At 42.4% G+C, this 27104-nt stretch overlaps 1 protein-coding gene across 8 annotated transcripts in view; it reads left to right on the forward strand.

Moving 5' to 3' along the window:
• ADGRG6 (adhesion G protein-coupled receptor G6) overlaps window positions 1-27104 on the forward strand; it is a 163882-nt gene that overhangs the window by 103105 nt on the left and 33673 nt on the right. For all 8 annotated transcript variants that reach the window (XM_075924316.1, XM_075924318.1, XM_075924317.1 and 5 more), the window contains 7 exons: window positions 1936-1997; window positions 5689-5896; window positions 6442-6607; window positions 15947-16087; window positions 23273-23389; window positions 25095-25140; window positions 26844-26950. In XM_075924316.1, coding sequence (XP_075780431.1) covers window positions 1936-1997; window positions 5689-5896; window positions 6442-6607; window positions 15947-16087; window positions 23273-23389; window positions 25095-25140; window positions 26844-26950 — 847 coding nt within the window. The remainder of the gene's footprint in view (window positions 1-1935; window positions 1998-5688; window positions 5897-6441; window positions 6608-15946; window positions 16088-23272; window positions 23390-25094; window positions 25141-26843; window positions 26951-27104) is intronic.

Below are 27104 nucleotides of genomic sequence, written 5' to 3' on the forward strand. Positions count from 1 at the left end.
TGTTTTGATGTGTGTTCCACTGACTCATTACACATTGAGGATCCTGGCCCTTACTGCCCCCAGACTGCTTATCTCTGTTGCTCACTCATTGGGGCCTTCACAATAGCTTTGATTGTCAGCATAAAATATTTCTATTCCAAACCTTTTATTCCATTTTGTGCTAAGCTTTTCTTGTCTAGCTGTCTCCAGTCACTCTTGCCAACACTGGGAACAAAAAGAAGCAAGCAATTACATGCACAACTGCTATACTGTAGCAACAATAAAGATACCAAAGATTTGTGTTTTGATGATTCTCAAATGTACAGCCAAAATGTGTAAGCATTCTGCCATCTGGTGTAGAAATGGTAGGCATGGTTAAATAGAAAATAGTAGTGGAGCAGAAATTCAATAATGATTGATCTCACCCCTCCAAAAAAAAAAAGACTCAATAGGCAGCCTATTTACTCTAGCCTGGCCGAAGCATGGGAGGAAGGGTGAATGTTAAATATAGTAATGTTTCTGTGACACTGGGTCCTAAGCAAACCACACCACAACACAAGAGGTGTGTGGCCTCCCACAGACATTGTACGATATGTATCACAGATTTGGCAGTAGTCAGGAAATCAAATGCTGATTAGCACTTGAGTGAAACTTATTGCTGTGGTCTTGAGGATGCATTGAACCATACTCTAAAATGTTAGAGGGACAATGTCAGATTACAATTTACATTTCCAAAAGCTGCATTAAAAGAACACTAAATAGTTAGGATCTACCAAAATTAAGGTTGCCTAATTTTGTTCCCCCTGTGCACATGCATTATGATACTGTCATTTATTCCAGGGCCATGGAGTGTTATCCATATTCTGGAACTGTAATTCATTGAAATATTCTATTGCTATGAGGTTTTAATAACATTTTTTAAATTACTGCTTATCAGTGTCTCTTTAATGTAAGGATGTGTCTCAGATTTGTCACAAACCCTAGACAGCTCCCTGCTTATCCTTGCATAGGATCAAGGATAGCAGAATATTTGTGTAGCTTTCTTGCAATTATGCACACTCTTCTTGCAGCCATTGCTCTTTTCACAGAGGTCTGATTCAATGTCTAAATAAACAAAAAGGCTGCATCTAGACTGGCAAGTTTTTCCGCAAAAGCAGCTGCTTTTGTGGAAAAACTTGCCAGCTGTCTACACTGGCCGCTTGAATTTGCGCAAGAACACCGACCATCTAATGTAAGATTGTCAGTGTTCTTGCGCAAATACTATGATGCTCCCGCTCAGGGATAAGCCCTCTTGTGCAAATGCTTTTGCGCAAGAGGGCCAGTGTAGTCAGCTAAAAGCTGTTTTGTGCAAAAAAGCCCCGATGGCGAAAATGGCGAAAAGTGCTTTTGCGCAAAAACGTCCATGCCAATCTAGACACTCTTTTCCACAAATGCTTTTAATGGAAAAACTTTTCCGTTAAAAGCATTTGCAGAAAATCATGCCAGTCTAGGCGCAGCCATAGTGAAATCAGGCTTCTATAATGGCAGGATTTGACAATGTATGTGAAAAATGTTGATTGCACTTTACATTTGATCAGGACATGTTAGGAATATTATAGTATTACATGGGTGCCTTTTGGTCATTCCTGTAATATGAGGCTAGACCTCAACTGGTATAAATCCCAAGAGCTTATTTTGAGACAGTGTACCTATGGCCATTCACACCAGCTGAGGATCTGGCCCATAGAATACATCTCTTTTGTGGATGTCACAACTATCACTCATAAAATCCCAATATTGTTAATTATTGATTTTCATTGTGATTTTGTTGCTGCCAGGACTGTAATTTTAATATACCATGATGTTGTGAAATTTACAAATGGATTCTGAAACATCCAACTTTATTGTGCTATATTATTTTGAATAATATGACATGCTTTACATTAATGCATATTCTGTCATTTTTTTCCTCCATAGTTTCCTAAACCTTCACAACTATACATCATATTGGGGTCAACCTGATCTTAGAAATTGCACAGGTAAGTGTATTGATAGTCATATTCTTATCTAGGAGCAACCAAAATGAAGACTATTCCAAGAATCAAAGAATTTACCAACATGTCAATTTAAGGTTCAAGTAGGATACCTACATTCAAACAATCCAAAGTGCTGAAGAAACACTGTCTCCACAACCTGAGGGAAGTTCCCTATGTTGATTGATTAAACTTTCCCATTTATTGACATTACAAAGGGTGGCTACTGGTGCACCTCTTGCAAAAAGGATTATAAAAGCAAATACTCACTGGTTCAGTTGGTAAAACTAGAGGAGCTTGGTTTGCCTGACAAATAAGCAAAGCCAGTGTTGACAAACTACATGAAAAGGCTAAACACTGAGCCTCTGGACTGAACTGACATGCAGAAAGTCAGAGGGCAGTGAGTGGAGCCCCACTTTGGGAAGGCACTCCTGGCTCTTCCCCTTCTGCCTGTGACTCCCCCCCCCCCCCCACCTCAACCAGAAGCCCACATGCCCCCTTCAGCCAAAGAAGCCTGGACCAACTGAGGCCCTGAACATCCTGCTGTCTGTTCAGAGGAGGCCTGGGCCAGCCACAGCTGCACACTCCAAACTGTTCCAGAGAAAAGCATCTCTTCCAGAAGAAGCTTTTGCTATGCCCATGCTGTTCCTGGGGCAGCTGAGGAGGCAGAATGTGCTGCTCAGCTTCCTGGCCTCATTAGTAATCTCTCTGGAGGCAAGGGAGATTACTGATGAACTCAGGAAGCTGAATAGCATATACTACCTCCTCAGCAACCCTTGAAACTGCATGGGGCACAATAAAGCACAAACTTTACCTGACAAACCCTTCAAGCAGGGGTCCAGCAGCTGGCCTTTTATACCCATCTCCCCATGCAGAAAGCCTTATAAGCCAGTCACTGTAAATGCCAGTTTTAGAAGTACTTAAGGAGGCTGCTAAGAATGGTACAGACACAACACAGTTTATGTGAACAAATACAACTGTTGCATCATACTTTGTATTTAAGCAAGAGATACTACATGCTACAAACTGGAATCCAATGTTAAGTGCATTGCCACTTATTAAGCCCTGAAGCTGACAGGGTTCTGAACAAGTCTGGCAAGTACTCACTGCCTTTCTGCTAGAAACTCAACTGATTGGTTAGATGTCTGTGGTGCAACAGTGAAAAATTCTTTAATTGAGAAAGTTGAAAAAGTGAAGAACTGTCTACACGTTCAAAATAATTGTATATATGACTTATAAATGCACGCAGGCAAATGGATATCAGGCATTAAGTCATTGTGTACATTATCTTGATGTCAGTGGTAGGCCAGTAGATACATTTCTAGATGTTCAGGTTATAGAAGACACATTGACTGCATATGTGATAACCCACATCTTAGATTTAAATGCTTGTACAACAGATACCAGAAAGAGGGGTGCTTGTGCATTTGATGGAATTATAAACTTTTCTAGAAGATATGGTGGAATACAAGCTTTGCTCAGAGAAAAATGTAACGAGAATTATATCTCCTATACACACAGTGCAGAGGCCATCTTAACTTCAGTACTCAAAAAGATAATGAAGCAAATAATTAAGCAATCCATTTGCAAACATCTAGAAGATAATAAGGTGATAAAAAACAGCATTTATTTGCAAGAAACAAAGCATATCGAACCAACTTGATAGTTTTTCCTTGACAGAGTAACAAGCCTGGTAGATGGGAGAAGAGGTAGATTTGGTATATCATAACTTTAAAAAGGCTTTTGATATAGTCCACATCACCTGCTCGTGATTAAGATAATACAGCCCAACGGGAGCTATTATGAGGGGGATGCATAATTTTTGGGAAAACATTTCCAGAGTGTAGTTATCAATGGTTCACAGTCAAGCTGAAAGGATATATCAACTGAAGTCTCAGGGGGACCTGTCCTGTATCTGCTTCAGATCAGTATCTTCATCAATGATAGATAGTGGCATTAAGAGTAAACTTAACTAAGTTTGTGGATTATTCCAACTTGGAGGGTATCCTTTGGAGGATAGGATTCAAAGTCAAAATGATAAGACACACTTAAGAAATGATCTGAAGGAAAAAGGATGAAATTTAATAAGCAATTTGGGCTGTGATGAGATCAGGACAGAATAGAGAATTTGAATACTGTGTGGAATGTCAAACAATGAATGAATGAAGATTTGACTTCAACTTCTTGTTATAACACAGAGGTCAGATCAACCTCCTATTGATATTTCTTGGGATGAAAGAAGTAGGAATTCATTTCTTTCTACATTTCTTGCATAACAGCTACATTTGAACGTTATTTTTCATCATTGAATTTCTGAAAGAAGATGCCTTCTGCCTTATTTGAATGAACTAATGACCAATCAGCCAAAGTACTCAAAGTACTGTACACGCAAGAAGCCACCAAAGATAAATACATTGCATTCAAGAAGTTCAACAACAGAAATGTGCAAAATTACAAGAAACCAAGATAAACTAGATATAATGCTTCAGAAAAGGCTTGAGTAGCCAACTTTAATTTGTGTGACGATTTCAAAACAATCTAATAAATCTAATAAAATGGTTGTGAAACATTATTTTTACTATTGTGCCATACAGCTCACCCTTACCCTCAAGCTATGTCTACACTGCACTGTTTTGCGCAAGAAATATGCAAATGAGGTGAAGCATGGAATATTGCCACACCTCATTTGCATAATTAATGAGTGGCTGCTTTTTGCACAAGAGGCTTTTACACAAAAAGGAGCTTACCTATTTATTATGTCTTTTACACTGCCAGAGTAATATAAAGAGCTCTTCTTGTAAATTAGAATCACATTCTTTGTATATACTAGTGTGAAGTGAACATAGTCATTGGAGCATAGGAGTGCAGAATTCTTATTTGGTAGCATTTTAAATCCAGTTTGCACTTGTTTTGTACAGGAATAAGTTACTGTACAAGGGATAAGGCAGTCCAGAATCAGGCACTTGGGTGTAAAAGGAATGCAATGTTAGCCAATGGGACAATAATGGTTGTATATCAGGAAAACCAACTAATCTGTGAGTGTAGATAAAGTGATTTATTCATAGGTTTTTTCTTCTACATACCTCACTCCACTTCCTGAGGCTGTAAAATGAATTGTGCACACCCACTGTGCCACCATATTAAACACCCAACCTTATCTTACCAGAAAAAGATCTGGCATGAGATTTACTTGTCAAGCCATTAATGCATAAACTCTCCATGAAATTAACTCAGGAGGAAAACTCCAGCTGACTTTGGTATGGTCAGGACTGCACTCTCTGAACCCAAAAAGCAGTTAAATTTCTTCTGGCGCAAGGGCATCAAGAAACCCACTATTTAGTCTCAGGGATGAAGGAGAATTTGTTTTCCCCAAAGAGAAAGAGAGTTTAAGATAAAAGCAGGAAAGGAAGGAAGGGAAGGGAAGGGAAGGGGAAAAGAAATATGATTACCCTCCCCTCTTCTCTTCTTTCATTTATTCATTCTAATATTTTCCTACTTTAAATGAGGATTAACTCAGATTAAATGAGGGAAAGAAAGAGGAAACGAAGAAGGACATTATATAAAGTTCAGCCAATCCTATATATTTTATGTTTGTTTGTTCAATTTGCACTGACTACACTGTAAATCAGCAGGCAGGGGAAGTCCCATTGATATTATTCCTTTCTCCTTTTGCTTCTTTTTATCTATGTTCTCACAGAAAATGCAGCTGATATAGCCAATGCGCTTCTGAATCTCACTGGTGAAGGGCAGCAACTAACTGCAGACAAAGTCACTGATGTTGTCCAGAAACTTAAAAAAATTGTGAATGATGAAGAAATTGATGAGTCTTTGGGTTCTACTGTGGTGACAATATTTTCCAATATTTTAACGAGTTCAGACAGTGTGTTGGCAGCATCATCTTCTGAGTAAGTGTTTCTGACCTTGAGGGAAGAAGTTGAAAAAGTGTTTCACTGCCTGTTAATGAATTGGATCAGAAAAAACTCAGTCTTTCTATGTACCAATACACAAGCTACAGTAAGCTACTACAGACTTTTGATTAAATCCTTTGAAAGATTTTTTTTCAATTGAGGTATAGCAAGTCTCAAATTAATGGGCTTGACAAAACATTAACTATTTTCATATCAGAAATGAAACTGTAATATGAATGTAAATATTATTGGAATATTGTTATTGTGTTTAGAAATGTCAGAGAGACAGCTCCTTCCTCAGAGCAAATCAGCAAAGCTTCACAAGTTTCAATAGAGCTATCCTGATTTACTTTGGTTAAAGAGATCGGTCTATCAAACTCCTGTTGGAGTTACAAAAATTAGTTTCAGAAATGGACTCACAAGAGTCATTTTCTTTCCTGATGCTGTAATACTGGTTTCATCATTATTTTTCTTTCTTGTCATTTCTTCTGTTTCATGTACACATGCATACACACATGTAGAATAATTGTCTTTGTTTTTAGAGCTTTAAAAACTATTGATACCTTAGCCTTAAAGATTCAATTTACTGGACCATCTATGAGCATCTCAACTCGGAACCTGGCACTTGGTGTTTCTTCTATGAATTCAACTTCATTTAATGGATCCTCCTTCAGAGTTGGTCCCCAGAACAATGCTTCAGACTTTCAGGTACAGAACAAACATTCTCTTTGTGAACCCAAAATGTGTTTGATGTTAAGAATGATTGCTTATTAGGTATCATTCAGGAGCATTGAACCCAGTTTCTTCCCCATTCTTTCAAATACATTAGTACTTCCATGGATAACAGTTACAATTTATATATGTTGTTGACATAATCCAAATTAGCTCAATTTTTTCATCTGCTTGGAAGAATGAGTAGGTAAAATATCCTCTGATGATCTTCTGTACTAGTCTTCTCCTGAATTAGATTTTAGCAGTGTGTTGTCCAAGTCACATTATTTATCAGCCCCATATGATTATCACTGCCTTTTACAAATAACTGACCATAGTTCTTGGATCAAGTGTTGCTTTACTGATTTAAAATCAGATGATGATATTGGTATCTCTGCCTACAAAAATAACAGTTCTGCTATGCACATGCATCTCCCATTGATTCTCACACAGTGTTTCTTAAACTTTTTAAGACCACAGAACATGAAACAATAATTTTTTTCTGAGGAAAACCAAGGATTTTTGGTTGCGCAAAAAAAAAAAAAAAAAAAAAGTCGGGGGGGGGGGGGAGGAAGGGTTGGGGAGAAAGTAATCGAGCAAAAACAAAAAGGTCGTCTGCCCTTTTAAGGATAGCCATTTTGAATTCTCTTTTTCTCCGTTGGCACATCTCCGACTGCCTCCCAGCACACCGGAGGAAAGACACAGCTCTAGCAGGACTCCAGCTGGTAGAGTTCACCAACTCTTTAATTTTGCCCATAAGTTATTAAACATATTCTAAGGTATAAAAGGTTATCATCACCATTTTGCTTCAGCTAAGGAATAAAGAGGCATAGAAAGATTAGAGGCCAGATTTTTAATGTTATTTAGGTGCCAAAAAATGAAGATAGGCAATTAGTACGATTTTCTAAAGTCCTTATGCACGGCATTCCCATTAAATCCTGTCAGGCACCTGTCTGCTTCTTTAGGCACATAAATACATGTAAAAATCTGGCCCCACATGACTTGACTAATGCATAGGAAGTCTGTGGCAGAGCAGGGAATTGAACCAAAATTCTCTACCCATGAATCATCATTTTTCTCCCACTAGACCGTATGCTAAGCATACCTGTTTTGCAAGCCTGCAGTATAGATGAAGATAGGTGAGGTTAACATTAAAAAAAAGAGTAAAATCTTTCTATTATCAACAAATAATCAGACCTGAGAAATTATTTTCATAATTTAAACATAAATTTGTAATAACTGTTGAATGCAAATCATCTCTCTCTATATACAAAAAATTGTTTCCTGGGGATGACAGAGTGACTGCATCAACATGACTCTGTGTCCTGCAGGCTCTGCCATCCCATGGCCTCCCTGCCCCAGACACTGTTCAGGGATGGCAAAGCTGCTTGGCAGACTAGCCTGGGTAGATTCCGCCTTCCAAAAGGCTGAGTGCAGAGTTGAGCAGGAAGAACGCTTCGGAGATGGAAACGGCCCGAACAGGGGGCCAAGCGGCTTTGCCTGTCCCCAAACAGTGTCCAGAGCAGGGAGCAAGTCTATCCAGGGCTTGGGCACTGCTCCAGATCAGCCTGCCACAGGAAATGGGGCTGCAGCAGCACCACTGCCATTGCCGGGTTAAGGCTCTGGGGCAGCTGGACCTGGAGATGTTGGGGGCCTTCCCATGGAAGCAGGTCCAAAGGGGAAGCGGCGTGGGGGCCTTGTGGCTAATGGGAAGCACTGGATGTGAATTGGGCCAGCCCTGGCAGCCCCCTGCTTGGGGGAAGCTACCTGTGGTGTGTGACCATGTGTGTGGTGTAGGCTGAGCTTTGGCTCACTGCCCAGAGAAGGGGGCTGTAAGACCGTGCTACTCCCAAGCAGGGGCTCTGAGCTCCCCAGCCCAGGGAGCTGCTTCAGTTGGTGCAAGACCTGGGGCACGGCTCACTCACACCAGGAACGGAGGCAGCTCCACATCTCTGGCCGCCTGCCACCCTATCCTCCGCTGTGCCCCCAGTGGCCGCACCAGTGCCAAGCCTCCCTGGTGGTATCTGCCACTGGAATATGGCAATCCAGGCCTAGCAGCATGCAGAGCAACTGCCAACACTGACGAGTAGGGGCAGGCTAGCAGGAGAAGGCACCTGCCTCTGCATGGTGGGACCTGGAGACCCCCTTCACTGCAAGGCCTTCCAGTCCTCTTTCCAACCTACATGTGAGCCGCTCTCCTGCCCCCTCACAGACTCCTCCTTCTTAACTTGGCATCCCAAAGGAATCCCTGCTCTCTGTCCCTCCCTTCAGCCTCTTTCTCTGCCTCCTTTCCATTTCCTGTGCCCACAGACGTCCCCCTTTCCCACTTCACAGTACCCCAGCAATGCCACCTGTGCTGCCCTTTCTCTTCAGGAAGCTGCCAAAATCTTGCTGACACAGCACCCAGAGAATTTCCCCTCCCCACATCCCCCAGAAGTTCCTGTGTATGGTCTGCTGCCATTTCCTTGCTGGTTGCCTGTTTGTGGGAGGGGGCCGGGTGTGAGTAGGGAAGAAGGAGAGGGGATAAGGATATGTGAGGATGAGTGGTGCAAAAAGAAGGGATGCTGGGGGTGAGATATAGGAATGGAGGCGAGAGATGGGCAATGTGGGGGTGCAGAGAGGGAGGGGTTAGGAAAGGATGGGGATGTAGGAATATGAAGGAAGGAGGTGGGAGTAGGGAAAGGCAGTTTGGGGTGGGGACAGAAAGGGTATGTCTACACTACAAAGTTAGTTCGAACTAACGGACGTTAGTTCGAACTAACTTTCATAGGCGCTACACTAGCGCTCCGTTAGTTCGAACTAGGTAATCCTCATTCCACGAAGATTAAGCCTAGTTCGAATTTACTGGTTCGGTTTCCCTGGTGGCCACTCTGGCCAACACCAGGGAAACTTGTCTGCCCTCTTCCCGGCCCCGGACCCCTTAAAGGGGCACGGGCTGGCTACGGTGCCCGTGCCAGGTGCAAGCCTGCCAGCACCCAGCCAGCAGACCCTGCACCTGGCACGGCTCGAGCCACCCACCCAATGCCCCCCAGCCCTCCCCCTCTTCCCAGGACCAGGCTGGCAGCTCCCGGGAGCTTGCCCGGAACCGCAAGAGGCGGGCACCCGCCTGGGCTAATGCGGACATCGTGGACCTCGTCCACAACCTCCGGACTAGGCACAGGAAAGTGGCCGGCTAGGGCAGGAGAGCTGCCAGCCTGGCCACCCAGGAGCAGGTGTGCATGAAAATCAAGGTGGTCCACTGAGACCCCCGACCCTGAGCCCTGAGCTTACAATGGCCGTACTGGGTCAGACCAAAGGTCCATCTAGCCCAGTAGCCTGTCTGCCGACAGTGGCCAACCCTAGGAACCCTGGAGGGGATGGACCGAAGACAGTGACCAAGCCATTTGTCTCGTGCCATCCCTCTCCAGCCTTCCACAAACCTTGGGCAAGGACACCACTCCTACCCCCTGGCTAATAGCACTCCATGGACCCAACCTCCATAACTTGATCTCACGTCCCTTTAAACTCTGTTCTAGTTCTAGCCTTCACAGCCTCCTGCAGCAAGGAGTTCCACAGGTTGACTCTTTGCTTTGTGAAGAACAACTTTCTGTTACTAGTTTGAAGCCTGCTACCCATTCCTTTCCTTTGGTGTCCTCTAGTCCTTCTTTATGGGAACTAATGAAGAACTTTTCTGTATGCACCCTCTCCACCCAACTCCTGCTTTTAGAGACCTCTATCCTGTTCCCCCACCGTCTCCTCTTTTCTAAACTGAAAAGTCCCAGTCTCTTTAGCCTCTCTTCATATGGGACCTGTTCCCAACCCCTGATCATTTTAGTTGCCCTCCCCTCTCCCACCCTCTCTCTTCCCCTCTCCCACCTCCTTTTCCCAGTCTCCCCCAGTTTTGTTCAATAAAGAACAAAAAACTAGTTTTTTGTTCCATTTTTGAACACAATTGTCCTTTATTTTGTACATCAAGAAGAGGGGCTAGGGAAGGGTAAGTGGAAGGAAGTGAGGGAGGAATGGGGTACGCGCCCCCGATGGGGAGGACTGGGCTGGCTTGCGGGCTTCTGGGGGTGGAAGCTCTCCTGCAGCCCCCCAATTACTCCCTCTCCCCAGATGGCAGCCTTCGGCAAGTGCAGCTGGTCTGATGGCCGAGTGCTGTGATGTGCCCAGTGTGGGTACTCCAGGCAATCCAAGCCAGGACTGCATTGCAAGCGGGGCACCCTGAGAACTGTCTGTCCGGGGTGGGGGTCAGGACCCTTTAAGCACAGCCCTCGGCTAGCCTGAGACAGCATCTCCATGCTTTAAGTCCTCCTCTGATGCCCTGCCGGCACTGCTTCCGGCCATCCTTAAGCCTGGTTCAGGGTCCACTTAATGTGGACGCGCTAGTTCGAATTAGCAAAACGCTAATTCGAACTAGTTTTTAGTTCTAGATGCGTTAGTTCGAATTAGCTTACTTCGAATTAACTAATTCAAACCAAGTTAGTTCGAATTAGTGCTGTAGTGTAGGGATTAGGGAAGACGGGTCGGGGTAGGGATTGAAGGAAGAGGATGAGGAGGGGGAGTTAGGGAGCATGGTGGGGGTAGAAATGGAAGACAGAGGTGTGGCTAGGGATGGAAGGAGGGTGGAATGGGCTGTGGGCCATGAACTTTTTTATTGGTGGGTGAAGCAGGAGCTGGAAGGGTACTGGCAGGGGGGACTGGCTGGTGATTGAAGGGCACGAGCGAGAGGGTTGGGCTGAGAATGTTCAGGTAGAGGTGCCCATCCAGGGGTGTGGTAGGTGGGAGTGCAGAAGGGTGCGAGTGACTTGGGGCCATGGAGAGCACAGCTGGGCTCAATGCAAGGTTATCAGGCTTTCTGGCCATAAAAGCGGCCAGCAACGGGGGGGGGGGGGGGGGGAGAGGGAGCTGATGAGTGTAGTGAGCAGGGAGCCTAGCCCCCTATTTATAGTGTAATGGAATAATATTGATGTAATATGAGAAGGCCATACTGAGTCAGATCAAAGGTCTATCTAGCCTAGTATCCTGTCTGCCAACAGTGGCCAATGCCAGATGCTCCAATGGGACTGAACACAATAGGTAATCACCACGTGATCCCTCCACTGTTAGCCATTTCCAGACAAACAAAGGCTAGAGACACCATTCCTACCCATCCTGGCTAATAGCCATTGATGGACTTAACCTCCATGAATTTATCTAGCTCTGTTTTCAACCCTGTTAAAGTCCTAGTCTTCACAACATCCTCCAGACACACATGGAACCAAATTCTCTGCAGAATATGAACTTGCTATTCCTAATAAATAAAATCATTTTTATGAAGTACCATGCAAATGTATGACAATGTACATTAATAACAGTATCATAAAATATTATAGTCTTTTTAAATATTGTCCATTCTATCTTTTGGACCTAAAATTCAAAAGTTCAAATTCTCTATTGGTATAAGTAGGCCCAGTGACATTTACCTTAATGGAGTTTCATTCATTTTTATTCATGACATTTAACTCATATTTCTCCAAATCAAATTTAATAGAAATAGATGAGCAAGTTCTAAATTGCTAAATATTATAAAAAAGGAAAAACTATCATTCAGTTTTCACTTTGCATTTATGAGAAGAAAAGAAAATTCTACGATTAGATCTGGAATGTTCTTCATTTATAATAACAAATGTTATCTGTGGCATGAGGACATCCAGGAACATTAGCATTTTCTTACCCTGGAATAATGTATTACAGTACCGTTTAAATGATAAAATCCATAGTTTGTTAATTATGTTTCTATTGGAACATTGACTTTTGTTTTCAGGTTTTTACATTTCCAACAGCTTATTGAGACGGCTTAGCTCCTTCGCCATCAAAAATTTCAACAACTTTGATCACAATTTATATTTCCATGCTTATTAGGCAAGAAATTTTTTCACACCTGTGGAGGGAAATTCCTCTTCACAAAGTCAAGAACTTCTACCAAATACTGTGATGATCTTTAGGCAATCTTAAAAACCTCAATTGTGTTTTAGACATCTTCTAAATTTTATTTTTTTTCCTCTTACAGTGGATATCATGCAAATCTTTATAAAGTGAAACTATTCACTGCAGCTTACAAAGATTATCTTTCAGTCTAAGAGTTTTTACAGCTCTTGACAAATCTTTGACTGTTAGCATTCAGGAATTCAGTTTGTAAAATTATTTCTGTAATATATCCCTTCTTTTAGAGAAACCTCTTTCAGATCCTTCACTAAACCAAATAAGACATCTTGATCAAGAATTTTTACGAGATCTTACCAAATTATTTTTAGAGGACAACTTAAGAGTGAATTTTGCTCTGAGTTCTGTCTGTCAGGTATTATCCTGAACAGGTAGTGATTTTTACAAATGTGTTTGTTCTTTATTGCTTAATAAACAGTTTGTGTAGCACTGTAGCCTATGTCTTGGTTGCTGTTGCTATTTGCGCCATCTGACTGGTTCACCGAAGCTTCCCCTTTAACAATCCCGTTTTATCTATAAACACTCAAATCACTTGTGGGAAAAATAAGTGCTTTCCAAAATGGTTGTAGAATCTGTAAATCAATTCACACATTTCTTTGCTGTATTATTTCTAATGCCCATGAGCTTTTTTTTTTCAATAAATAGTCACTCTTTGAATTTTTATAGTAAGCCTATGATGATGTCTTATTCACAATAGTATTTATGAACATAATTTTTTCCATTGGTCAGTTCTGTTTTCTGATTTAGTGTTATCAGACACAATGAAGAATTACTGGTTCCAAAATCTCTTGTCTCAAAGTTCTAGATATACTAAAAGAACATTCCTAAGGAAATAATATAGAGATTTAACCAATGATACTATAAATGTGTTTGTTTACAAAAGTTCCTTCATCAAGGTCAAGTCTTCTAGCCATTTGGAGTCAAATATCAACAGTGGTGCTTTTCACTTTTTTTCCAGGCCTGTTAATGGCACTGTTGCCCATTAACATAAATTCATAATTAATGCAATATTATATATTTATATATATATGAATTATAATGCAATATTATATTCATAGGTCCTCCTACAGTATTTCATCGCTGATGTTCCCATGTCTACTTTTCTGTTAATTTCAGTACTTCTGCCACTGTAGGTACATAAAAGAGAGGAGTCTCTGGGTCTAGACTACGTGCCTCTGTCGGCAGAGGCATGTAAAATAGGCTACCCGACATAGTCAGTGAAGTGGGGATTTAAATATCCCCCACTTCATTAAAATAAAACTGGCTGCCGCGCTGTGCTGGCTCAGCTGATTGTCGGCACAGCGCAGCAGTCAAGACACAGATCAGTCGACCAGGGAAGCCTTTGTCAAACCGATCCCTTATGCCTCGGTTTACAGGATCGGTCGACAAAGGCTTTCCTTGTCGACCGATCTGCGTCTTTACTGCCGTGCTTTGCCAACAATCAGCTGAGCCAGCACAGCGCAGTGGCCATTTTTATTTTAATGAAGCGGGGGATATTTTAAATCCCCGCTTCATTGACTATGTCGGGTAGCCTATTTTACATGCCTCTGCCAACAGAGGCATATAGTCTAGACATAGCCCCTGAGATACATGAATATCAAAATGGAGCTGATTGCATGGACAGATTGAATGATTGACAGAGTTGGCTTCTAGCTATTTGTTACATTCCTGTGCAGTCATCCTTCTGACTTCAGGGTCTTTCTTATTTTTGCTATATCAAGTTGATGACCCTAAATGTAATAAAAAGTATTTTTTCTTCCCCAGATTGTTTCATACGGAAACTGGACATACTGATAAGCTATAATAGTGTTCAAAAGGGAGAGAATTAAATCTTTTCTAAACAACAAAAAACAACATTAATCTAGCACTATTGTTACTATGCATCAGTTAGTATAAACAGAATTCCAGAAGGAAACAGGTCATCTACTCACCAATTTTGAATATGAGTTATGTACAAGCTGCTAAAGTGGAAATATTGTTGATCGCACTAGGAAATGACACATTTAAATAAGGTCATCTAAAAATCCACCTTCCAGGAATTTACATAAAAAAGTCAGCATGAGACAATGTTTAAAAAAAAAATCTGCAGAAAAGAGGTCATTAGTGTGCTTTTATTTCAATGTTGTTTACAACTTAAAGTGGCTTAAAATGACTAGCCTGTACCCCCCTTAAGCAAGTGAAATACAGCCAGGGCTATCTAGTCTGTGCCTTGGTAAAGTTTGCCACAGAATCAGGCCTTTAACACAGAATTGTGCTCCAGGTGAAATCTTTCATTTTAAGAATAAAAATATTTCTAGTCCTTAGAAATTTCTAGCCTTTAGAAGAAAACCATTAAGGCTTTGTTTATGTTGGGAATATTTTTTCCAGGAAAGGGGAAAGTGCTTGCAGCACTGTAAGTGCTAATGTGGATAGCACCAGCATTAGTTTTCATGATTCAGTAGTCAACAGGCCTGAGGTCTACCCATTCTGGTGCTCACATTGACTCTGGCTCCAGTGCAGCTGCACTGCTGCTAGAAAGTAGGACATTTTCCAGGAAGACAAATTCAAAATGTGAACTATGTGTAAATGGGAGCAGTGTTGTGTCCCTGAAACAATGGCCCAACTCTGCAACAATAGCCAAGGAGCAGGCCCACCTTGCAGAGATATGAAGGGTACAACTTTCACAGGACCCAACAATTCAAAAGAACTCAGAGCTCCAGGCTGCCACCACAGATTCTGCAGAACCTGGGGGTGGCCAGCACCCCAGGCCCTTTACATCACCCATGTAACTCCACACAGAGTGCACTGGGTGGCTCTAAGGGCCAGGGGAGGGTGGTGCAACATGGCCTGAGGCCCTGCCCTTTGTGGAAGCCTGGAGCCACCCCTCATCTTGTCCAAAGGACTGGCAATTCTCCAAGGAATACAAACATTCCTCATGAAAGGAGATTTCGGAGTTGGTCAGTGTGATTCCTTATGGCTGGGTTGTGCTCCTAGACATGTTAGAGTAGCATGAAGGGTACTGTAAATTATCTTCACTGCCATGAACCCCAAGGTGTCAGTGTATCACCTGGATATTATTTTTGCCTCTTTGGGTGGCAAGGAGTGCCTTTTTGTTCTGTGTTTGTACCAATGCCTCACACAACAAAGCTCATGCTAACAATAATACAGACAATATGACTCAAGCCTGTACAATGAAGATGTCAGACATACCAGACCATCATTTTGGATGGTATCAATCCTCCGCTAGCTCCAGGCAATATTTATACTCATGGTTATTGTAGTGTTATGTTCAGATCATATAGGATAATGTTGCTAGGAATGTGCCCAGATCCAGTGGACCTTTGATGATCTCATTTTTGGTCTCACCTGTTCTTTCCTCTTTTTATATAACAGATAGATTTTGACAAGAATCAGGCAAATGCCCTGGCTTCTGTTGTTTTGCCTTCAAGTTTACTGAAGAATTTAAGCCAGGATGAAGTTGAAGCTGTATCTAGGGCTCAGTTTACATTCTTCAACAAAAATGGACTTTTCCAGGCAAGTACAAATACATTTTAACCAGTTTCATGTGGACTGAAGCAAGTGAGCCAGCCAAAGTATAACCACTTTTGCAATATCTAATGAGTTATAGAAATGATGGTAGTAGTACAGGTAGGCATTGGGAATATGTATATTAATAATGACTAGATTACTACAGTATTTAGATTATATGCTGTGTCAAAGATTTTACTGCAATTCAAAGGACAGTTTCCATCTGTATCACACAAAGTGGCCAGAGGCATAAATTGGCAAAGCTCTACAGTGATCAGTGGAACCATGCTGTTTTACATCAGCGTCGAATTGAGCCTAAAATTGTTTCTGCTAAGAAAACAATCACCCAGGGTGAAATTTGCCCTTTTGCAGAAGATCAGCACAAGGCTTATGAACCAGTCAAGTCCCATTTACATCTTTGTTCTGGTACTCTGCACAGGGTTAATTTCACTGAGATTGTGTTAATGGTTCTGTTGATCATCACAGATACGCATTCTCAATCCACAATCAATGTGTTTACATCTTATAGGCAGGTTTTCTGAGAGGAAATGGTTACTCAGTAAGGCTAGTTAATTTTTTTTCTTTATTAAATCTGATCACATGATAATCAATTTCCAGGCCCTCATGCATTAATGAATTAGGAAAATCTTCACAATTGAAGAAATCACTCTCCATTCCAAAGATACTATATTCATTCAGAAGAAAACTTTTTTTTCATAATGAACAGTAGTACTTTTTGGCTTGAATTCATTTTCCCATTAGTATTTCAAATGACCTTTGGCTCTTGTGCATCCGCAGAACTCTGTGGTATTGTGTTGTGTGCACATTATCATTTATATTGGCACTGTATTGAGATACTTGAGATAATCTAAGCTATCAAAATATACATGACCCTCAATTGCCTTCTGAAATATACCCTTAAGTATCTGCAGCTGTTTTAAACAGCATTCATTTTTAAAATTTATTTTTATTGAAAACCAGGATGATTCCAGTGAGTCAATAAAGCAAAAGCATAGAACAGTAGGTTTTGCCATAATGGCACAAAATCTATATAATGATAAAGCATTCTACCTTAATAAATAGCACTAAGCTTGGTCTTCAAAAGCTTCATCATGATTAGTCATATTTTATATTAAGGGGCAAAGTTCAAATGATTGCTATTTACCATTGATGACACTCTCTCAAAAGACAAATGACAGCCCTGACGCCAGATTAGTACATAGTTCATTTGTCTGAGTTCTTTACCTATATGCTTGAGTAGTACTAGAATGTGTTAGTCAGTAACAAAGATGTACTTGATAGGAAGACAATAAAAACTTGAAGCTGCATAAATACTGCTAGCAATTTTTTTCAGGAACAGTTTACTCTTCCTTTTCAAATAATTAATTTAGGCACCCTAACTGTGCAAGGTCAGATGTGTGAGAAAGTGAACATGTGCAAAAAATGTATTTTCCATTTGCGCATGTAACATAAACCATCATTTTTGACCAATCACAAGTAGCCAAGGTTTCAATCTTAATAGCAGCTCTGACCTCTTCATCCATGCAGAGCTCCTTGCACTGAGAACTCTTGACAAGCCATCCAGAAATGTTAAAAACATTGTTAAAAACCTATATCAAATATTTTGAGTCATAAAAGTCCTTGAAGAAATCAAAATGTGCTCACAGACATTCCTGACTACAAGAAACAAAATTCCCTAGATCAGTGGTTTTCAACTGCAGGTCCACGGACCGGAGCCAACCTGCGAACTGCTGGCTGCCGGGCTGCGGCACGCTGCTAGGCCATGCCCATGCCTTGGTGATTGGCTTGGCGGGAATCTAAGTTCCCTGTAAGCTGTACTTCTGCAGCTGCTTATTGAGCCCAGCCCAGAGGTTTAGGGCACTCCCTCAGCAGCAGAAGCTCCCTGCTCTGGACAACAAGTACGCTGGTAGGGAAGGGGACAGAAGGAGGACGGGAGTAAGTACATGGCTGGGATGGGAGGGGAGTTTGGCGCATACAGTAAGAATGGGAGAAGAGAGGTTTGATTACAGTGATCTGATTATAGCAGCTAGGTTTGCCTGAAGCTTCTTGTGGGGAAACCCAACATGCTTCTCTAGCTTCCTGGTCTGGGAGAGAGGCAGCAAATTACATGGGGTAGGTGTCTGAGCAGTGAGGTGGGGACAGGGGAGAGTTTGGGGTGTCTTGTTTCCCTCTGGGCTGCAGGCAGCAAGAGTCAAACCCTGTCTGTCTCAGTGTGGCAGCCCTTGCCGGGCTGCAGACACAGGTTTCTCTCCAGAGCTGGGCTCAGGGGGAGCAGATTCTATGGGGGTAAAGAGGAGGAGGGTGGGTGTTGGCATCTATGCAGTGAGGTGGGGACACAGGGGCATTTATTTTGGGTGTCTTAACATGCCCCCATCTTGCAGGCTGCAAGAGTCAAACCCTATCTGTCTCAGCACAGCAGCACTGGTTGGGCTGCAGACATTGGACTCTCTCCTGGGCTAGGGCAGGCTGTATGGGGTGCAATGTTCACTCTAAGCTGCTTGGCAGCACGGCTTCACAGGTGATTAATCAGCCCCACCCAGTTAGAGGCCCAGGACTCCCTCCATGGAGCTCACTGACTGAGTGAGGCTGATTAATCACCTGTGAAACTGTGCTGCAGGGAAGCTTAGAGGGAATACTGATGGGGTGGTGCCAAAATTTCAGGTGGGTTAAAAGCTTTTAGGCAGCTTTTGAATACTGGAACAAATGGCCAAGCTAATAATATTTGTATGATTACATTTCAAACAAAGTTTATGTAGGTGTTAATGGCTTAAGATAAGAAAGGAAAGGATTCTTTTAACAGAATTTTTTTAGTGTTGTAGATATCTGCAAACTCTGATCCCTTACAACTGTGGTCACCATCCTGTCAATCACGATCAACTGGTCGATCGGAAGGGCTCGACCAGTCAATGGCAAGGCGTTCAGGGCCCCCGTTTTCCCTCCCCACCCCCAAGAAGCCCCACTACCTACCTCCAGTGACAATGGAGACAGTGCCGGCTTCCTGCGGGGTGGAAGGAAGTCCGGGAGCTGCATGTCACTTCCCCCTCCCCCAAACAGCTGGCTGGTGTGATACCACAACCTAGGTCTGTGGTGCGCCAGGAACTTGCTGCACAGGGAGGGGGTAGGAGTCCCCAAAAGAGGTGCGCACCGGGGCTTCCCTCCTCTGGGGGGGAGGGGAGTCCCTGGAGAAAGGGGAAAGAGTCCCAGGAGGAGGAGCACACCAGGGCTTCCCTTCTCTCTGTGGGTAGAGGGGAGGAGTTCCAGGAGGAGGCTAGCACCGGGGCTTCCCTCCTCTTCAGAGGGTGGTGTAAGGAGTTCCTAGAGAAGGCGTGTACCAGGGACTCCCTGTCCCGTCCCCACCAACACCCTGACTCTTGCCCCCCCGGCACACTGTCCCAACCCCAGCACCCTGTCCCTGCTCCCGCTGGCATCCCGTCCCCTGCCCCAGGACCCACTGCACCCTTTCCCAGTACCATGTCCCCTGCTCCCTCCAGCACAGTTGGAGCCACATTAGTGAGGAGTGGGGGGGGGAGGAGTTTAGAGGAGGTTTTTTTTGCATCTCACTTGTGTGGCCCCAACTGACTTTTCTGTGGGTCAGTGACCCCTGACTCAAAACAGGTTCCCGCCCTTCTCATAAATAAAGACAATGCTGAAACATTTTGTGTTTGACATGATATTTTATTTAAAAATGAAGCCTGGCCAATTGGGGCCAAACCCCCATCTGGCCACAGCATCACAACACTCCTGTACCCCCCAAACTCCAAACCTAAGCCTATCCTACACTGGACCCCCTGTCCTGAGCCTCTCACATCCCCAAACTCCTGCACCCCCACATCCTTAGTCTTCTGCCACAACACTTCTGTACCATCCACACACTGCAAATCTGTGTCCTGAGCCCATCATATTCCCAACCTCCCTGCCCTGAGCCCCTCATATAACCCAACCCAAACTCCTGCACCCTCACATCCACAAGCCTGTGGCTTGCTCAGTACCCCATCCCTCCACCTGACCCTAACACTCCCCCTCCCCGAGCCAGCACCCCCTTCTCTACCTCTTCCTGCATCCAAATTCCTTCCCAGACCTTGCTCCTCTCACCCCTTCCCACACTCAAATCCTTCATTCCCACCCCAGAGCCCACACATCCTGTCTCAACCCAGTGAAGATACAGCTAGACTGCAGGAGTTTTTCCAGGATTCCAAAGGTATCCTGGAAAAATTGTTCCGCGTCCAGGGACGCGTTTGTTCTTCCGCTTTTCTTAGTGAAAAGGCAAACATGCTCTTTCGGCAACCTCTGTATTCCTCGTTCCATGAGGAATAAGGGGGCTTCCAAAAGAAGAGGTTTTTCTGACATTTGGCCCAGTCTAGACAGGCCAAATGTTGGAAAAACCTCTTCCTACAGAAGAATTGAAAAAAGCGGCAGTGTAGCTGTACCCTGAGAGTGTATAAGAACTGGGGATAGCAAGTGAGGGAGAGGAGAAGAACAGAGAGGGCGGGGCTTCAAGGAAGGGGTAGCGTCTTGGGGAAGGATGAGGTGGTAGATCTTGGATTGTTCTGAAGTTTAAAAGTGATCTTAGGCATAAAAAGGTTGGAGACCACTGCTTACAATGACATGTATTGTGTGCATACAGATGCAACGTAAAAAAAGTGTGACCTCTTTAAACTAATTACCATAATGAATATGCAAATAAAATATGTTACCAGTCTGCCAAAAACTTGTGAATGGGTTTGCCAGTCCGCGGTATAAAAAAGGTTGGGAATCACTGCCCTAGATAAAGCACATGCATAGAGTTATTTGCCACGCTGTAATGAGGAGTACTAAAAGATGAAGAGGAAGATCTCTTTCTGGATGTAGCTAGATGGATGCACTAAAAAGGTAAAATTCTCTTTTCAAAGTGCCATCCTAATCCAGACTAGTATTCCCATCTTTCCTTGAGTACTAACATTGTACTGACATTATATTAATAGGTCCACCTAGCTATTATACAGTGCATTTCATCACTAGATCTCAAAGCACTTTTAAACAATGGTGCTTGTGCTGTTGAAAGATAGTCAAATGCTTCTTCACAAAGAGGCTTTCAAAGAGCACTCAATGCTTCTTGATCATTTCAGCTAGTTTATATTGGATTCTAATTATAAAATAATTAAATAAAGGTCACTTCCTATTCAAACAAATAAAAATATAAATCAATATAATCTACAAAATATCTCAATCAACAGAAATATATTATTTCATGCGTGAAGCACTTTCTTCTGCTAGCAGGTTCTTCTATAAGGAATGTACACTTCAAAATGTAAAAAAAAAATATCTACTTGTGTGTTGGCTATGCCATTTCTCTATTTGATAGAATTGTAAGATTTATTGTTTACACTAAACTATAATTGCCTTGTTTGTTAAGCTTTAAGTGAAAAGTTGTTTTAAAAGACTCTAGATTGAGTTTATGACAATAGTATTTTAAAATGGTGCAGTCTGTATGAACTGTATTTAATATACAAATACTCAACATTTCCTCTTGGATGGCTCTAGTTCCAACCCACATAATCCCTTCATTTTTTTATATCTCTTATATTCTTCTGCCTAAATGCTTTCCCCCTCATATTAATTCAGTCCAAATTAATAATAAGAAATATTACTTGTGTTTTACTTTAATTTAGTAATCCCTTCTATCCCTCTTAAAGAAGTGTGGGAAAAAGACATCTAGTCTAGCCTCCAGGTTTTTTAATAAGTGGCCAAGCCAAGGCCCACTTAAATTAGTACGAGTTGTTCCACAAACTTCATTAGGCTTTGGATCAGGCACTACAAGCTCAGAGGTAGACATGTCATCTTTTTTTGTGCAAATTGTAAAAATTTGCTTTGGATAATTCTGTGCATTTTCAGAGCAGATTAGGAATAGCATTGTGTCAGTAATAAAGTGAGTCTCCTACAACCAAAAAGGACTGTGTTGGAAATATTATTTCTTACTATATTGAGTCACTTAGAACTTCTTTTTCACATTTTATGTCGGTTGTTGGCCATTTACAGCAAGATAGTATGTATCTGTGGGTATGTCTACACTACCCCCCTTGTTCGAACTAGGGGGGTAATGTATGCATACCGAACTTGCTAATGAAGCCCGGGATTTGAATTTCCCGGGCTTCATTAGCATAAAGCCGGCACCACCATTTTTAAAAGCCGGCTAGTGCGAACCCCGTGCCGCGCGGCTACACGCGGCACGGACTAGATAGTTCGGATTAGGCTTCCTCGAGGTGTACAGATAGTGTACAGAGGTGTACAGATAGTGTACACCTCGAGGTGTACAGATAGTTCGGATTAGGAAGCCTAATCCGAACTATCTAGTCCGTGCCGCGTGTAGCCGCGCGGCACGGGGTTCGCACTAGCCGGCTTTTAAAAATGGCGGCGCCGGCTTTATGCTAATGAAGCCCGGGAAATTCAAATCCCGGGCTTCATTAGCAAGTTCGGTATGCATACATTACCCCCCTAGTTCGAACTAGGGGGGTAGTGTAGACATACCCTGTGTTCCCTATAATTTGTGCTCTTCTATAGCCACTCAAGAGATTAAAATGCCACCCATATGATTAGCAGAGCACCGATAGCTAGGTTCTTTGTTTCTAGGTGGTGCACATTTGCACATGCCTAAATGCACAGAAAAAAATGTATTCCAAACATAGAAGGAAAAAATCCGCACATAGATAAAAAAGACTTGAGGGAACAGTGGTTTATAATACTGCAGGCACTGAATAGATAATGCTAATATGGCATTTAATGCCCCCAAAAAAATATCCAGCCCGCTCTCCCAGAGACTGTTTTTCAATATGATAAGAAGGTCCTAGTTCATTCTTGGTTAGGGAAATGATCTAATAATATCAAAACTTTTTATCAGTTACCATTGTTTGAGGTGGTTGGCATCAACGTGATTTAAAAGACAAATTTTATGGAAATTGCTTTATCACCTGCCCTTAATTATGTGTTTTTGTATGTTTATTATACTAATTGAAATAGCAAAGGAAAAGCTTCAGTTTGATCCTATAAACAGGATGTGCTTATAATCGATGATCTGAAGTGTAAAAGTGCGGACGGTTTGTTTATTATGGCAAACAGCAAAAATAAAATCATGTTCTCTGGCTAGTGTATTTTGTGTTCTGATAATATTTTTTGCATTTTTTTAATCCTTCAAAGGATGCAGATACTAATGCCAGCTTAACCAGTTTTGTAGTGGCATGTAGTATTGGAAATGTTACCATCCAGGACCTTCAGGATGCCGTCAAGATTACAATTAAACATACCCTATTCCAGGTGAGAAAAAAACTGTATAGCCAGCCAGTGGAAGATTTCAAGTTGTATCTGGCAGTGGTAAAATCAGTGGTAGAAAGATTATCACTGATTTTGTTAGGTTTAAAGAAAAAATTCCAGTTGAGAAAAAAAATTGTTAAAAAACATACAAATAATCTAGTGTTTAATAATCATGTTGTGGGTAATTTGACCTGTCTTGCTACAGTTTCCATGCTGAGGTGGGCTATGTCTAGACTGGCATGATTTTCCACAAATGCTTTTAATGGAAAAGTTTAAAGTTTTTCCATTAAAGCATTTGCGGAAAAGAGCGTCTAGATTGGCGTCCGTGCCAATCTAGACACGGTTTTGCTCAAGAAAGCCCCGATCGCCATTTTCGCGATCAGGGCTTTTTTGCACAAAACAATTCCGCGTTGTCTACACTGGCCCTCTTGCGCAAAAGCATTTGTGCAAGAGGGCTTTTGCCCGAACAGGAGCAGCATAGCATTTCCGCAAGAACACTGACAATCTTACATGAGATCGTCAGTGTTCTTGCAGAAATTCAAGTGGCCAGTGTAGACAGCTGGCAAGCTTTTGTGGAAAAACTTGCCAGTCTAGACGCAGCTGTGGATTCTTTGACCAGACATGAACCGTTTTATTAATAGTCCCTCAAGGAACATTGCTATTCCTTAGTTTTCTGCAAAGTAACACAGAACTGTTAAAAAATGACCAATATTATTGATGGGAAAGGAAAGCCCCCCCAAAATCTAGTCTCTTGTCACATTTTTTTTATCAGGTTTGTTTTGTTTTGTTTTTTTTTTGTTTTGTTTTGTTTTTAATCTCCATATGGTTCTCATTTAGCTCTCAGTTATGCTGGTGAAAACCGAGAGAAATTCCACTGGAGGCAATGGAGTCACATTGATGTTAAATATTTTAACTGAGGAGATCTTGGGGAAGAGAAAGAGGAAATAATATTTCATATTTCAGTTAACTTAGTCTTGCTGTTCATTATGAAAGCCACTTCCAGGCCAATCTGGATGGTCTACACTGCACCCTTACCTCAAAATTTTGTAATAATTTTGGACTAGCTTATTTTGAAATTTGGCACTGCCTACACACTGCCAAATTTCAAAATAAAGCACTATTCTGAAACGTCCCTTAACCCTTGTGGAACGAGGATTACAGGGACACCAGAATAGCATGCCTGTAATTTTGAAATCTATTTAAAATAATAGGCTGCTTTAAAGGTGCAGAATAGCTATTTTAGGTATCTCAAAATAACTCTGCAGTGTAGATGTAGCCTAAGTGGATTCAGTAAGTTACACCCTTCAATTTTTACCCATCACTGAATGCCAGTTACCTGGAGAATCCTGTGGGAGACAATTAACAAAGGAAGCCAAAAAGCAGAAGTTCTTCTGCTTAGGCCCTGACCTTGCAAAGACTTCATTCACCTGCTTAATTTCAATGAGGGTACATACACTGTGTAAAATTAAGCCTGTGTATGAAATTTTACAAGGCCATGGCCAGATTTAGAGCAAAACTGTGTTTTTAAAACTGCAAGACCCTGATCCCTGACTGGGCTTGTAGACACTACTGCAGTCCAAGTAACAATAATATTTCTCTTCCGTTTTTGTATGAAAACGTAAGTAATTGAATTCCTGATATATTTGTACATTTTAATCAACTGTATATTTTAATAAATGAAAATGTTCACTTGTATATATGTATTTAGGAGGATCCTAATCCTACCTGTGTCTTCTGGGATACGAACAAAAACAGTAAGTTTAAAAATATTGTCAATTATTTCACATGAGGAATAAAAATGTACCATTTTTTAAATCAAACACACTTGACACTGGAATAGACAGTGTTTAAGATATACAGATTCCATTCTAATTGAATACAAAGATGCAGTTCTATAGGGTTTTTTCCTCTCTTCCTTATCAGTACAAAATAGTAAAAATAAATTATTGAAACCATGAGATGCTATTGCTTTGCTACTGCTTGAAACAGAGATAGAATGCTACGAAAACAGTGGGTGTGAAACAGGCAAAAAGGTGTGTTTGAGAATGGTCTTATAAGGGGAAGGTTTTCAGCCTGACGTAGTGGGTGAAGAGTGGAAATGCAGATAGATGAGCTCAAGAGAATGGGGCAAGTTACAAATAAAGGATAGAGAAACTGGACAAGGACCTAAACTGGATATAGAATATGAAGGAAGATGGGGGAGAGTCTGTTGCAAGCAATAGATCAGGGGTGGGCAATAATTTTTAATGGGGGTGCCACTCCAAGATTTTGGCAATTGGTCAAGGGCTGCACTTTTATAGAGAAAGTGCAGGGTCTGAGATGAAGGTTGGATGCAGAAGGGATCTTGGGGTACGTGACTGGGGTACAGGAGGGAGTGTAGGGTCTGAGAGAGCATTTGGGTGAAGGAGGGGACTGTGATCTGGAGCAGGGGCTTGGGGTACAGGGTCCAGATGGGAGTATGGGTGCAGGAGAAGATTCTGGCTTGGGGGAGGAGCTCTAAGATGGGGTGCAAGGTCTGGGAAGGAGTTGTGACTTGGATGAAGGGGGTGCAGAGGGTTTGGGCGGTGACCTGGTGCAAGAGAATGGGGTGCACGGTCAGGGAGGGGGTATGGTTGCAGGAGAGGATTTTAGCCTGGGAGAGGAATGTACGAGGGAGTGCAGGGTCTGGGAGAGTGTTATGGCCTGGAAGAAGGGGGTACAGAGGGTTTGGATGTTGGCATGGGATAGGTAGTTGGGGTGGAAAGAGGGGGAGTGGTGCCAGAGGCAAGCTTTGGCTGGGAGGCGCTTACCTAGGTGGCACCCAGCCAGCAGCCCTGCAGAAATCTGAGGCAGACTGTCTGCTGCAGTCCAAGGCTGCAGGCTGCTCCATGTGGCTCTTCTCTGGGCATAGGAGGTGGGGAGGGAGGGAAGGAGGATCCAATGGAGGGAAGGGGGGTCCCCATTGGAAAGTGGCCAATGGGAGCTGAGAGATTTTGCTGGGGGCAGAGGGGACAGAGTGAGAAGTCTCCCTCCTCCCTCCCCAGCCATCCAAAGCAGAGAGCAGCTGGATGTTTAAAGAGTGAGCTGTTCTCTGCCTACAGGTTCTGGCGAGGCAGCCGTGGACTGGATCTGGTGGCTTGGTGAGCCAGATCTGGTCTGCTGGCAGCCTCTTGCCCACCTCTGTGATAGAGTATGGTGGATAGAAGAGAATCTAAGCAATCTGCTTGCTTAATCTACCTCTCTGTCAGAGTACTGAAATGACAAAAAATCTTGGAAATCAAATACTCCTGCACTGATAAATATAATTCTTAATTGATAAATAGCGTGTTACGAGATTTGACACATTTTGTGAAATTTTTCTACTTTAAAGTATATTTGATTTCGTGTAGCCTTTCTATAAGGCTGCTAAAGAAATTGTGCGGTGATTTTGTGGATTTTGTTTGCAGTTGTAAGAGTCTGTATTGCTTGATTTCTGTAGATGGTAATGGTGGCTGGAACTCTAGTGGCTGTATTGCACAAGCAGAATCAAATGAGAATGAGACAGTTTGCTTATGCAATCACCTCACACATTTTGGGGTCCTGATGGTAAGTGAACCTTTATTGTTTGCTGTTTTGAGGAACCACAGTGTAATGATTTTGTTAGGAGTTAGGAAAGCTACAGAGGCATGGATACAGAGCTGCAGTGTTATACAGGAACCTTCCCTAAAATAAAAGTTGCTCCAGAACTAATCCTGAAAAG

The sequence above is a fragment of the Pelodiscus sinensis genome, chromosome 3 (assembly GCF_049634645.1).
Source record: "Pelodiscus sinensis isolate JC-2024 chromosome 3, ASM4963464v1, whole genome shotgun sequence".
NCBI lineage: Eukaryota > Metazoa > Chordata > Testudines > Trionychidae > Pelodiscus > Pelodiscus sinensis.